Below are 14,414 nucleotides of genomic sequence, written 5' to 3'. Positions count from 1 at the left end.
CGCCTTCTCCCAGTTTACTCGTCATGACGCCGCGTGCGTGCTTCGTAAGCATCCTCCCTTCTTCTCCTTCCCCCACCCCGCCTCTGCTGGTACTGTATTCCCCCTAAAGACTAATGGGGGTCGGCCAGATCCCGTCCTGGTCAGAGTCAGCCTCGCCGCGGACTGGGTGCGAAACGGGAGCGGCTCGCGAGGCAGTAGAAGAGTCGACGGTGCTTCCGAGACCCAGCAATAACTACAATTCCCAGAAGGCAGCGCGGCAGCCGGATTCTGCGGGTACTACAATTCCCAAGAGATCTAGAGGCTCGAGAGCGGAAGTGGCGGGGACCCGGAGGCAGCCGCGGGAGTCTGCAGCTGAGTTTCTGCTTGTGTCGGGACCGGACTTTGACTCGGCCTCCCAGGGGCTGGGGACCTGGGGTCCCGTAGAGCCTAAGCGCCGCCATGAAGGACTCTCTGGTACTCCTGGCTCGCGTGCCGGCCCACCCAGACTCCCGCTGCTGGTTCTTGGCTTGGAACCCTAGCGGGACCCTGCTGGCCTCGTGCGGCGGCGACCGCAGCATTCGTATCTGGGGCAAGGAGGGTAAGGGTCCGGCCGCCCCGCACCCCTCCCGTTGGGGACCTTGGTTTTGAACGCGCTCCCTGATCCCTCCCCCCATTCGATGCTATCCCAGATCGGTGCTTTGGGTAGTTACGGTAACCTACAGCGTTTCAGAGTTTGTGAATCGCTTTGTATTCCTTACCCAGTTGGAGGAGAGAGGAATGCAGGTGTGAAGCCCGTCATTTCTGTGTGTAGAACGGCGACTTGCCCTAGATGCCTGGTATCAGAATTCGAACCCAGATCCCCCCCTTCCCCCCAGTTTTTGCCGTTTCATGCTACCGTTCTCCATTCACCACCCTAGTATTGTTCTCAGATTCCTCACTCCCTTCCCCCCTCCCCGAGACGTGTTACCCCCTTACCCCAAAGGAAGCTATGATGATAAGCCGGGTACTTTCGCCAAGACTGGAAGTCTGGCCGGGCTTGCGTCTCCCTGCCCCCTCCCCACGTTGGGTGCCGGGCTGGGCTGCGAACAGCACCCTCTTTGTCTCTAGGTGACGGCTGGGTGTGTAAGTCGGTTCTGGCCGAGGGTCACCAGCGCACCGTGAGGAAGGTGGCCTGGTCCCCTTGCGGGAACTACCTGGCATCTGCAAGTTTTGATGCCACCACCTGTATCTGGAAGAAGAACCAGGATGACTTCGAGGTAACTGGCCTGCACAGGTGTGCAGGATTTCTGCCAGCTCTCTGGCCCTGAGCCCACCTGGGCTTGGCACTTTTAGTTCATTTTTATTAAGCAGTTACTAGTATCCAACAAGTATTTATTATTATTATTATTAATTGGGTGCTAGGCGGTCTGCTGCAGGCTGGGCCGGAAGACCAAAATGGGGCTCTCCATGAGTTTGGAATGTAAATTCAGGTTAAATGCAAAATAAATACAAATAATTATCTAGGCAGTGATGGAGAGGGTCAGGAAAGGGCACCCTGGCCCCTCTCCTTTCACTGACCCTTATCTTCACATACTTTCCAGTGTGTAACCACCCTTGAAGGTCATGAAAATGAAGTCAAGTCAGTAGCTTGGGCCCCATCTGGCAGCCTTTTGGCTACTTGCAGCCGTGACAAGAGTGTCTGGGTATGGGAAGGTGAGTAGAAAGGCTTGGGGGAAGGAGGCAAGAAAGCAGGTGGATTGTATCCTTATCAATGTAGCCATTATGGGTTTGGCTGTTGGGCTGATGGTTCCTTTTCTTCCTGTAGTTGATGAAGAGGATGAATATGAATGTGTCAGTGTTTTGAATTCACATACACAGGATGTTAAACACGTGATATGGCACCCTAACCAAGAGGTAAGAGTCTGGAGTAGGGACAACTCATGGGACTGGGAATGGGAGAATCTCTGATGTTAGTCTTAATTCTGTCTCTTCTGAGTTGAACCTAAAACTGTTGTGTATTGCAAATTGAAATATTGGCTTTTCTTTTAGAAACAGACCTAATAAAGTTCTTCTAGAGCTACAAGAACATGAGGGGATATTGGGAAGAGAGTGGGATTCCTCCATAACGCCATAACACAGGCTGCTAGGTGATAGTGAATAGACTTGGGCATCAGAAAGACCGGAGTTCAAAGCTGTCTCTGACATTAGCTGTGTAATCTGTTTTAGTTTTCTATCTGTAAAATAGGGCAGTGATACCCATTGAGATCGAAAGTTACGCATGTGGTATTTGCAAACTTGCAAGCACTATAGAAATGCTAGCCGTCAACTTCTTTAGTAGTGTTGATGTGTCCTGTGGATTCTCCTAGCTATTGGCATCAGCCAGCTATGATGACACAGTAAAGCTATACAGGGAGGAAGAGGATGACTGGGTATGCTATGCCACCCTGGAGGGCCACGAGTCCACAGTGTGGAGCTTGTCCTTTGACCCCAGCGGCCAACGCCTGGCATCTTGCAGTGATGACCGCACTGTGCGCATTTGGCGCCAGTACCTACCAGGCAATGAGCAAGGTGAGTTGCTAGTAACTAAAGCAGAAAATGGCTTCTCTTAAGACTTGTGTCAGTCTTCTGGAGAACACCTGTTACAAGAAGCAACTTGGATGTTTTTCAAACTAATTGGAGACTTTTTGTAACAGGAGTGGTCTGCAACGGCTCTGATCCTACCTGGAAGTGTATTTGTACCTTATCTGGCTTCCACTCTAGAACTGTCTATGATGTTTCTTGGTAAGTCACATTCATTCATAAAGCTGGTACACAAATATCCTGCACCAACTTCTGCTCGGTGGGATTGAGCTGGATTGTTGATATTGCCAGATCTGACTAGTACCAGGCTTCTGATGTAACAAGAACACAGAATCTTCTGGTTTGGGAGTATTTACAGAGAAAATGAGTAGGCATGGAGATCAGTTTGATTTGGGCTATGCTATAAACTTATTTCTCAGTGCTTATTTAGTATTGTTATCAGGAAATATTTGGGTGTCTGTCTGGTGAATATATTTTCTCCTTATGAAGTATGCATTAAAGAAGACCAGGAAATAGTTTCAATACCAATTCTGGCTGAGTATTAAGCTGCTGTATTGAAAATGGCTTAGAACGGGTTTCTTAATTTTTTTCCATTTGTGACCCCCATTTGCCAAATAAATTTTTACATGACCCTGTATAGGTACATAAATCAACCATTTACTTAATTAAAATTAATCATAATTTTACAATTCCCATGTTGAGTTATGAAATCCCATGATTTAAGAAGCTGGGGCTTACAGGACTTCTTCATCAATCTCTTCTCTGCCAAGCCAAAGCTACTTCTGAAATTGAATACCAGTGTGCTCAGAGATGTGGAAATGTTAGGATTGTGTGAGTTGGTCCCTAGTTCTGCTTAAGGAACTTGAGTAAAACTTGTGGCTGAATTCTGAAAGGAGACTGGACTTTTGAGTGCATCATGATTCCAGTCTTAGATATGACCTCTATATTGAAAAGCTTTACTTTTCTTCCTAGGTGTCACCTGACAGGAGCTCTGGCCACAGCTTGTGGTGATGATGCTATCCGAGTATTTGAAGAAGACCCCAACTCAGACCCTCAACAGCCATCTTTCTCCCTAACAGCTCACCTACCCCAGGCTCACTCCCAGGATGTGAACTGTGTAGCTTGGAATCCCAAGGAGCCAGGATTACTGGCCTCATGCAGTGATGATGGTGAGATGGCCTTCTGGAAATACCAGCAACCAGAAGTTCTCTAAGGTCCTTTTACCCATATGCAGCCCCTGGAGTGGACCTTCTAGCAGAGGGATAATATTTATTTTCCCCGAAGAGGGAAAAATCATGAGAATCAGTTTTTGCAGTCTACATAAAAAGCCTGGAAGTACAATGCTAGCTTTACTTTCTTCTTGTCTGAACTTAGTGATTCTGTAACTGAAATCTTGTGATCAGCTTCAGACAAACTGAGTAGGGATTAAGTTCAGACAAAAGTTCTTCCACCCTGTGACTTGGGCCTCCTAATTCAGTAATGTAAAATAAACATTTTAAAAATCTTATTTTCAGCTTTTGTTTGCATCAAGGTAGGTATGGAGTGTTAATTATTTAAATATCTATACTGTGTATACATTTCATTTCATGGATTTTATTTTGAAAAACTCCCATCAAGATGTGTGAATTAGTACTATTTTAGAAATAGGGATAATACTGGATACTAGAAATACCCTTCAGTACCCTCTTAATCACTTCCTATTTTTGACTCTATATTTCAGTCTCCGAAGCTATTTTTGCCAGTCTTACGACCTCTCTAACAATCACAATCCAAGAAAAATTCCTAGGGATTTGCAAGGGAGTCCCGAATGGACCACTCAGTTGAGCTGGTCCTGGTCATATTTAGGAATATTCTTATTAGTACTTTCATATCCAGAATAAATTTATGAGATACCCTCAGAGGGAAGATATTAAATACTGAGGACTAGGAAAGGTAGATAGTCAAAACTAAAGTTTGCTTTACATTCCACAATCTATTTTAATTGGAACCCAATTATGACTTCCTATTAAAAAATGTTCAAGTCCCCTTCGGATCAAATTCAGCATATTTTCTAGCTCTAACATGCTTTCGAAGAAGCAACAGAAGACAGCAATTCAAGGAATTCCAGATTTAGCACATGTAATTCTGGCTTGTCTAGCCTAACTGGATCACCTACTTAAAATGATACTGTACATCTGATCTGAGAAAAAATGAAGGAAGCAGTGTGTAAAGCTCTCTGGAATAACAGCTGACCACTTTACAGCTCATTTGGCAGTTTATGCTGCCCTCTGGTGCCTAGAAACTGTAGGACAAGCAGGCCAAGGAAGTTTGGTACTACTGGTCAATGTTAGCCTGATTTGAATTAGCCACCCCTGTTATGCCCTAAACCATGAATCTAGTTTCTGATATTACTTCTTTTCAGTTAATAACGAAGATAAGTGAACTTAAACCTGACCAAAAATATCTGGAGGGATTGCCTAGGAATAGCAAGTGGCCTCATAAAGCACTTACTTTGCTATACTAAGGAGTTTCATCTGGCCAACAGAGCAAGATGGAAGACCTACCTTAGCCAAAGGGCTGTCCATGAACCTTTACTATTAAACAGAATCATTTCAAATAAGAAAGGTAGTCGAGCCAGGGAGTCTTCAAATGATTTTACTAGAATATTCAAAACTCAAAAAAGGCCTACACATTAAAAAATACTGTACAAGTTCTATCTTCAGCATCACCAACAAAAACCAGCAGACAAATCTCTAAGGGGACTTGAACAGAATAAAGGGTGAAAGTGTTGACAGCTAGGCCAACACTGGCATGATTCCCTCCCATATTGGATATCTGAAAATACAGGGTCTCGTGCAACTGTACATTTCAAACTCTGGTTTAACCTTTAAATGAACACCCCGGGATTCAGTCAGAATCACTATCACTTTCTGCTTCCTTCACATCCACGCTGAATTTATATTCCTGGTCACAACCCATGTAGGCATCACTCATAAAGTAGAGAGTGTAATTGTGGGCACCAGTGGCTGGAGCCACAAAATCAAGCTTCACCTAGAGAAGAAAAGGAGGCAAGAATAAAAATGAGCAGATTTATGATTCAGGGAACCTAGTCTTGTCCTACTCCACCACACCATTCTTCTGCCCCTTTCCCCTAATTACTGCCCCTTCCCCACCAGGTAAAGCGTAAATAATCCACTTACTTTGGCCTTCTGCTGCAGTGTCAATCTTTTGATGGAGATGAGGCTATTGGATTTGGAGTCTCCAATCACTACCCACCAGCCCTCTTCACGTTTCTATAAGAATGAACAAGGTCCTTAAAAAAAAATTCTGTATCCAATACTTGTTATAATGAAAAGAAATCATCACTTTATACCTACTAACCATAATTAGACAAGTTACTTCATGTCTCTTAAATTTGAGTATGTCTACAAAAGATAGAAAGTACTTGTACTACTCACCTCACAAGATTGTAAAGGAAAGCTCTTCCACAGCTCTTTAAACTGTTATACAAATGTGGGCTATTGACTATGTTGGAGAGAAGGCAGGAATTTGCCTGAGCTCTCACCAAATTCCCTAGAAACAACTTTCAATCAAGCTTCACAACGAATTCTGAAGTGACAGACCTCCCCACCCCCTAAAAAGGACAGAGTGAAAATAATTTTCAGCTCAAGATAACTTAGACTGCAGGAAAGATATGTCTCATTTGGATAGAAGAGCACAACCCAGCCCAGGTGACACCTTGGCAAGGAACTGAAGCCCTGGCAGCTCTAGCACCAGTGCAGCAGGTGAGTTGATAGCTCCTGAACAACCTCTGAGAAAAACCACACACACACAGATCATACACCAACACAACTCAACTTTAACAAATAAGTTGGAATATGAGCAATCCCACTGCCATTCCAAAAAGCCTTGACCACAGAAAGCTGTTTTGGTGACAGAAGATCAAAACACAAACACACAATACCTCAAAGAGAAACATAAATTGATCGCAGGCCCAAAAAGTCCTCCTGAAAAACGCAAAACAGATCTTAAAAATTAAACAAGTAGAAGAAAAATTGGGAAAAATGAGAATTTTACAAGAGAATCAAGAAAAGTCAACAGCTTGGCAAAGAAAGCACAAAAAAAATGGAAAAAGATATACAAAAATTCATCGAAGAAAATGACTCCCCCGAAACTACAGAATTGACCAAATAGAAAAAAACAAAAGAAACTTGGGGAAAATAATTTCTTAAAAATCAGAATTAGTCAAATGGAAGCTAATCAAAAGACATTAAGAATCAATCAAACAAAAGCAGAAGAATGAAAAAAAAGAAAAAAGAAAATGTGAAATATCTCAATGGAAAAACAGCTGATATGGAAAATAGATCCAGGAGAGAAAATTTAAGAATTATTGGACCACCTGAAGGAAAACTGCCCTGATATCCTAGAACCAGAGGGTAAAATAATACTCGAAAGAACCCACCAATCACTTGCTGAAAGAGATCCTCAAATAGGGAATATTATAACCTAATTTGAAAACTCTCAGGTCAAGGACACAATATTGCAAGCAGCCAGAAAGAAACAATTCAAATATTGAAAAGTCACAATTAGGATTACACAGGATTTAGCAGTTTCTACATTAAAGGATTAGAGAGCTTGGAATACGAAATTTCAGAAGGCAAAAGAGCTTGGATTACAACCAAAAAATCAACTATCCAGAAAAACTGAACATAATCTTTCAGGGAGAAAAAAATGGAAATTCAATGAAATAGAGTTCTTTCAAATAGTTCTGATAGAAAGATCAGAGCTGAACAGAAAATGGGATTTTAAAATACAAGATTCAAGAAAAACATAAAAAGGTAAACAGAAAAGTAAAAACACAAGTTTTCAATACGTTTAAACTGTTTGTATCCCTGAATGGGAAGAGGATGCTGATTAACACTTAACTATATCTCTTATTAGGACAGTTAGAAAAATTATACATTAAAAAGAAATTTAGGTGCATCCTTTTCAGACCACGATGCAATGAAAATTACATTCAACAAAAAGCCAGGGGAAAGTAGACCAAAAAATAATTGGAAACTAAATAATCTCATACTAAAGAATGATTGGGTGAAACAGCAAATCATAGACATAATTAATAACTTCACCCAAGAAAACAATAATAATGAGACATCATACCAAAATGTATGGGATGCAGCCAAAGCGGTAATAAGGGGAAATTTCATATCTCTAGAGGCCTATTTGTATAAAATAGAGAAAGAGAAGGTCAATGAATTGGGCTTGCAACTAAAAATGCTAGAAAAGGAACAAATTAAAAACCCCCAGTCAAACACTAAACTTGAAATTCTAAAAATAAAAGGAGAGATTAATAAAATTGAAAGTAAAAAAACTATTGAATTAATTAATAAAACTAAGAGTTGATTCTATGAAAAAACCAACAAAATAGACAAACCCTTAGTAAATCTGATTAAAAAAAGGAAAGAGGAAAATCAAATTGTTAGTCTTAAAAATGAAAAGGGAGAACTCGCCACTAACGAAGAGGAAATTAGAGCAATAATTAGGAGTTACTTTGCCCAACTTTACGCCAATAAATTCGACAACTTAAAGGAAATGGAAGAATACTTCCAAAAATATAGCTTGCCTAAACTAACAGAGGAAGAAGTAAATATCCTAAACAATCCCATCTCAGAAGAAGAAATAGAACAAACTATCAATCAACTCCCTAAGAAAAAATCCCCAGGACCAGATGGATTTACATGTGAATTCTATCAAACATTTAAAGAACAACTCCAATGCTAAATAAACTATTTGAAAAAATAGGGATTGAAGGAGTCCTACCAAACTCCTTTTATGACACAGACATGGTAGTGATACCTAAACCAGGTAGGCTGAAAACAGAGAAAGAAAATTATAGACCAATCTCCCTAATGAATATTGATGCTAAAATCTTAAATAAAATATTAGCAAAAAGATTACAGAAAATCATCCCCAGGATAATACACTATGACCAAGTAGGATTTATACCAGGAATGCAGGGCTGGTTCAATATTAGGAAAACTATTAGCATAATTGACTATATCAATAACCAAACAAACAAAAACCATATGATCATCTCAATAGATGCAGAAAAAGCATTTGATAAAATCCAACATCCATTCCTAATAAAAACACCTGAGAGCACAGGAATAAAAGGACTTTTATATTTAAAACCTTCAGTAAGCATCATATGCAATGGGGAAAAACTGGAACCTTTCCCAGTAAGATCTGGAGTGAAACAAGGTTGCCCACTATCACCATTATTATTCAATATTGTATTAGAAACACTAGCCTCTGCAATAAGAGTCGAGAAAGAGATGAAAGGAATTAGAGTAGGCAATGAGGAAACCAAACTATCACTCTTTGCAGATGATATGATAGTATACCTAGAGAACCCCAGAGATTCTACTAAAAAGCTATTAGAAATAATTCATAATTTTAGCAAAGTAGCAGGATACAAAATAAATCCCCATAAATCCTCAGCATTTTTATACACCACCAACAAAATCCAAGAGCAAGAGATACAAAGAGAAATTCCATTCAAAATAACTGTTGATAGCATAAAATATTTGGGAATCTACCTACCAAAGGAAAGTCAGGAATTATATGAGCAAAATTACAAAAAAGTTTCCACACAAATAAAGTCAGACTTAAATAATTGGAAAAATATTAAGTGCTCTTGGATAGGCCGAGCGAATATAATAAAGATGACAATACTCCCTAAACTAATCTATTTATTTAGTGCTATACCAATCAGACTTCCAAGAAAATATTTTAATGATCTAGAAAAAATAACAACAAAATTCATATGGAACAATAAAAAGTCAAGAATCTCAAGGGAATTAATGAAAAAAAAAATCAAATGAAGGTGGTCTAACTGTACCTGATCTAAAATTATGTTATAAAGCAGCAGTCACCAAAACCATTTGGCTAAGAAATAGATTAGTGGATCAGTGGAAAAGGTTAGGTTCACAAGACAGAATAGTCAACTATAGCAATCTAGTGTTTGACAAACCCAAAGATCCTAACTTTTGGGATAAGAATTCATTATTTGATAAAAACTGCTGGGATAACTGGAAATTAGTATGGCAGAAATTAGGCAAGGACCCACATTTAACACCATATACCAAGATAAGATCAAAATGGGTCCATAACCTAGGCATAAAGAACGAGATTATAAATAAATTAGAGGAACATAGGATAGTTTATCTCTCAGATTTGTGGAGGAGAAAGAAATTTGTGACCAAAGATGAACTAGAGACCATTATTGGTCACAAAATAGAAAATTTTGATTATATCAAATTAAAAAGCCTTTGTACAAACAGAACTAATGCAAACAAGATTAGAAGGGAAGCAACAAACTGGGAAAACATCTTTACAGTTAAAGGTTCTGATAAAGGCCTCATTTCCAAAATATATAGAGAACTGACCCTAATTTATAAGAAATCAAGCCATTCTCCAATTGATAAATGGTCAAAGGATATGAACAGACAATTTTCAGATGATGAAATTGAAACTATTACCACTCATATGAAAGAGTGTTCCAAATCACTATTGATCAGAGAAATGCAAATTAAGACAACTCTGAGATACCACTACACACCTGTCAGATTGGCTAAGATGACAGGAAAAAATAATGATGAATGTTGGAAGGGATGCGGGAAAACTGGGACACTGATGCATTGTTGGTGGAGTTGTGAACGAATCCAACCATTGTGGAGAGCAATCTGGAATTATGCCCAAAAAGTTATCAAAATGTGCATACCCTTTGATCCAGCAGTGCTACTACTGGGCTTATACCCCCAAAGAGATACTAAAGAAGGGAAAGGGACCTCTATGTGCCAAAATGTTTGTGGCAGCCCTGTTTGTAGTGGTTAGAAACTGGAAAATGAATGGATGCCCATCAATTGGAGAATGGCTGGGTAAATTGTGGTATATGAATGTTATGGAATATTATTGTTCTGTAAGGAATGACCAGCAGGATGAATACAGAGAGGCTTGGAGAGACCTACATGAACTGATGCTAAGTGAAATGAGCAGAACCAGGAGATCATTATACACTTCGACAACAATATTGTATGAGGATGTATTCTGATGGAAGTGGATTTCTTTGACAAAGAGACCTAACTGAGTTTCAATGGATAAATGATGGACAGAAGCAGCTATACCCAAAGAAAGAACACTGGGAAACGAATATGAACTATTTGCATTTTTGATTTTCTTCCCGAGTTATTTTTACCTTCTGAATCCAATTCTCCCTGTGCAACAAGAGAACTGTTCGATTCTGCAAACATATATTGTATCTAGGATATACTGCAACATATCTAACATATATAGGACCGCTTGCCATCTAGGGGAGGGGGTGGAGGGAGGGAGGGGAAAAATCGAAACAGAAACGAGTGCAAGGGATAATGTTGTAAAAAATTACCCTGGCATGGATTCTGTCAATATCAAGTTATTATTAAATAAAATTAAATTAAAAAGGAAAAAAAAAAGAAATTTAGGGGTAAGAAATAGGATTGTACTAGAAGAGTAAAGAGAAATAAAATGGGGTAAATTATATCAAATAAAGAAGTATGAAAGATCTATTACAGAAGAAGAAAATGAAAGTGGAATGGACAATGAACTTTATTCTCATTGAATTTGTCTCAAAAAGGGAATAAAATACACACTCATTTGGATACTGAAATCTAAATGAGGACTATTATGGTCTTCCACTCAAGCTCTACTCTAGTGACTCAAAGGATAAAGATAATTGGATTCTTAAAGGCTAAAAAAATTGGCACTGAAGCTGGAAATGACTTCAGACATGGGTCTAACAATGGACTGGGTGTACCAAGTGCTAGTTTAAATAAATTCAAAGATCATTAAGAGTAATGTGGTCATCAAGGAAAGAATTATTTTGGCCACAAAAAAGAGTCTAACAAAGTGTGAAGTGGTTGATATTCAACATATCTTAATAGCTCCTAAGAATCTATGTATATTACAGCAAGTATAACATTTATAATGAACCACAAGTCATCAAGGCAGGAAAGTGTGCAAATCTTTTTTTTTAAATCACTTCCAAACTTTGATCAAAAACAATCAAAATAATTTTTGATGCCTAAAAGAGAACTCCAATTTCTAGCACAATCCCTTTCAAAATTTCATGTCTGAATTACACATCCCAATTACATTTTAATTGGGTTCCACTGGTATTCTAGTTATACAGAAAGGTCACTCCCAGGAGGTTGAAAGAGAAAAGGGAGGCATCAGTCCTCCCCACAACATTCCCTAAGCAGGGGATGGCTTCAAGTCTCTCAGCGCCCTTATTGTAATACCAGTTCTATCATACTTTCCATAATTTCCCCCACTCAGAATTTGGTCCTAAAACCAGCTCTAGAAATGTGGGTGAAGGAAGAATAGAAGAAAAATGAAACTGCTTCCTCATTTCTCCTCAGACAAGTCCCAGCTGTAAAAGACAGAATAATACTGTGGGGTGAAGTTTGCAAAGGCTCCACAGGACTTCTAGCAATATAAATCCATATTTTAAAAATTTGTCTGGCGCTTCTAGTAAGAAAAATCCTCTGCCAACACAGATTAGTACCTATTTTCTGACTTGCAGTTTTATAGGTCACATAACATGTTAAAAGACCTGAACCCAAACTAACATCCTAGATTCAAGGAGCAGTCTGTAATTACTATGCAATTTTGCTTTTTACAGGAATATTACTAAGTCTAAATGTCCTCTTCCTCAGTGATATGTTTGGAAGCTAGTTAGTTAAAAAGGTATTTAAATCTGTATGTTAGCAAAATCAGAAAAGCTTACCTGTGGAAAAAGGGGAGCAATGACAGGGCCTGTAACTTCCTCTTCTCTCTCCAGCTGCACCAGTACAACAACTGGCCCACCACTGCAAGTAAGAAAACAAAGCATCACCACTCATGCAATGGGCTCAGAGCAAACACATAACTGCCTCCCATCCACCTGGAATTGTGTACTCCTTCTTGGTATTTCTGGGGCCTCCCAACTCACCTGCGGATGCTCTCTTTTTCCACTACTTCATAAGACAACTCAATATTGGGATAGCGATTACAAAAGCGGGCTACATCAGCAATCTGATTGTCTGACAACTGAAGCAATGTGTTGCGCTCTTCATCTTCCATCTCCATAATGTCAAAGACACTCTCCACTCCCTGGAAGGAAACAATGAAGGTTCAGAGAGATCCAGGCAAAAGGAAGAAAAATGCCAACGACAAGGAAAAACTTGCTTTAGGAACTCATTAATTTCACTAACAGGTCTAAATAGAGGAAACACCCTCCACTGCCCCACTAAAAGATGATATGTTACCCTCTTTAAGACCTTAATGTGTGGCACCTTCATTGTCAAACGAGCACCCAGGATTTTCTCAGATTACAGCTGGGTTCCCTCTGCCCCTGGATAAAGCTTAAGCCCCCAAAAGTCGCCTACGAAGTCAGGTCTTTCCTCCTCAGATATCTCCCCAATGCTCCCAGTCTTAGAATCAGATTACCTTGTCTGTGCACCGTTTGATGTGGTCAGAGGTGAAGTGTGGTAGCTGCTTCAGGTAGGAGTCTTTGGACCACATGGCTTGGGTAACCATCTGAGCCAGTTCCATGGCTGCCAGAGCAGGGCTCAGCCAACCATTGCTAGAGAGGACATCAACACAAGCTTGGATGAGTCTGATTGCCTAAAGATGGAGAAACAAAAGCACATTAGGCACAGACACTACTGCTTTACTTCCCTCTATTCCCGAACACCCACATCACACAGTACCTTACTCAGGATCTCCTCAGTGTCAGACTGCAATTCAGCACTTAGCTGCATGCGGGATAGATGGGCCTGAAGCAACAGGTTGGTCTTGACATGGGGGTCATTGAACTTAGGGTTGTTCAGCTTATGAGGCACCTTCTGAGCCAACTGGTTGGAGAGAGAAAGAAATATTGTGAGGTTTAAGAGTCACTGCTCCAAGCTGCCACATGGAAACATTCAGGGCTACCGGGAACTTGAGGTGCTCAGTACGAATACCCTCAGAACCATGACTAGTGTCCTCTATTTCCTTACCTGCCGTAGCAGGTTGTCCTCATGATGTCGGATGGGAATGTTCTCATACTCTGCTGCATTGGAAATGATCTCAATGAGCCCACGCACCTTGGTTTTAGCATTTAGAGACATACTGAAGAGCTCTGGGGAGAGAAAGGATTAGCAGAATGTCAAGGACGGCTGGAGAAAGGAAGAGAAACGTCCAACACCATAAAAGAACAATTGACATTTCATAGACTTCATTCTATCTTGGATAGGCCACCTGTGGCCACCTCTTTTTTCCTTAGGTAAGGTTCTTCCTGCACAACTTTTACTCAGATGATTAAGATCCCTTACCAATAGTGGTATAGTTGATATAGTAGTAGGCAGCAATCATGCCCAGGTTCAAGGGTGCCACATCCATCTCATCCTCGATACTGATGCACTTGGACTGTTCCAAATCACTTAGTGTCTGCTCTACCAGTTCTGACAAGTGATCTGACAAGTGACGATGAGAGATGCCTAAAGATTCAAGACACCAGTTGAAATCAATTCTGGAGAGATTATGTTTGTCAAAGTTATACTAACATATTCCTAGAAGACCTGTGAATAGGTAAAGCCATTGAAGCAAGTGGAATTACCCCAAAAAGTGGCAAAAGTGTTTGAATCCTTTGAGAAGAAAGTGCATTGCTAGGTATTTATGCCTCAAGGTTACTGATTTAAAAAAAAAAAAAGAAAAAGGCAGATAAAAGAAACTATAAACATAAAATTCACAAATAATATGTTTTACCTGTAACTTAGCCTACTATGGGAATATCTTATTTTTTGAGAGAAGAGGAAGAGGATACAGACAAAGATTGG

General features: G+C 40.0%; 2 protein-coding genes across 2 annotated transcripts in view; one reads left to right on the top strand and one right to left on the bottom strand.

Annotated features, from left to right (window-relative positions):
• The first annotated feature begins 350 nt into the window (after window positions 1-350).
• On the top strand, window positions 351-4,045 carry CIAO1 (cytosolic iron-sulfur assembly component 1). The gene is made up of 7 exons (XM_051975761.1): window positions 351-577; window positions 1,087-1,235; window positions 1,560-1,671; window positions 1,784-1,872; window positions 2,325-2,526; window positions 2,652-2,739; window positions 3,511-4,045. The coding sequence occupies exons 1-7, from the start codon at window positions 439-441 to the stop codon at window positions 3,749-3,751; spliced, it is 1,020 nt and encodes a 339-aa protein (XP_051831721.1). The 5' UTR covers window positions 351-438; the 3' UTR covers window positions 3,752-4,045.
• A 1,111-nt stretch (window positions 4,046-5,156) lies between these two features.
• SNRNP200 (small nuclear ribonucleoprotein U5 subunit 200) overlaps window positions 5,157-14,414 on the bottom strand; it is a 43,153-nt gene continuing 33,895 nt past the window's right edge. Inside the window, exons 38-45 of the mRNA XM_051975760.1 lie at window positions 13,911-14,075; window positions 13,596-13,717; window positions 13,308-13,451; window positions 13,045-13,221; window positions 12,548-12,708; window positions 12,344-12,425; window positions 5,718-5,810; window positions 5,157-5,568 (exon numbers count right to left, since the gene is read on the bottom strand). Coding sequence (XP_051831720.1) covers window positions 5,425-5,568; window positions 5,718-5,810; window positions 12,344-12,425; window positions 12,548-12,708; window positions 13,045-13,221; window positions 13,308-13,451; window positions 13,596-13,717; window positions 13,911-14,075 — 1,088 coding nt within the window. The 3' untranslated portion in view covers window positions 5,157-5,424. The remainder of the gene's footprint in view (window positions 5,569-5,717; window positions 5,811-12,343; window positions 12,426-12,547; window positions 12,709-13,044; window positions 13,222-13,307; window positions 13,452-13,595; window positions 13,718-13,910; window positions 14,076-14,414) is intronic.

Source organism: Antechinus flavipes, chromosome 2 (genome assembly GCF_016432865.1).
Source record: "Antechinus flavipes isolate AdamAnt ecotype Samford, QLD, Australia chromosome 2, AdamAnt_v2, whole genome shotgun sequence".
Taxonomy (NCBI): Eukaryota; Metazoa; Chordata; class Mammalia; order Dasyuromorphia; family Dasyuridae; genus Antechinus; species Antechinus flavipes.
The sequence above is the reverse complement of the archived record's forward strand: the minus strand, read 5'-3'. Positions and strand labels throughout refer to the sequence as shown.

Excerpts from the sequence above, each read along its gene's own strand:
- CIAO1 (XM_051975761.1), top strand. The coding sequence starts at position 439 with ATGAAGGACTCTCTGGTACTCCTGGCTCGCGTGCCGGCCCACCCAGAC. Across the intron at positions 1,873-2,324 it reads TATGGCACCCTAACCAAGAG|CTATTGGCATCAGCCAGCTA; the intron begins GTAAGAGTCTGG and ends GGATTCTCCTAG. Across the intron at positions 2,527-2,651 it reads CCTACCAGGCAATGAGCAAG|GAGTGGTCTGCAACGGCTCT; the intron begins GTGAGTTGCTAG and ends TTTTTGTAACAG.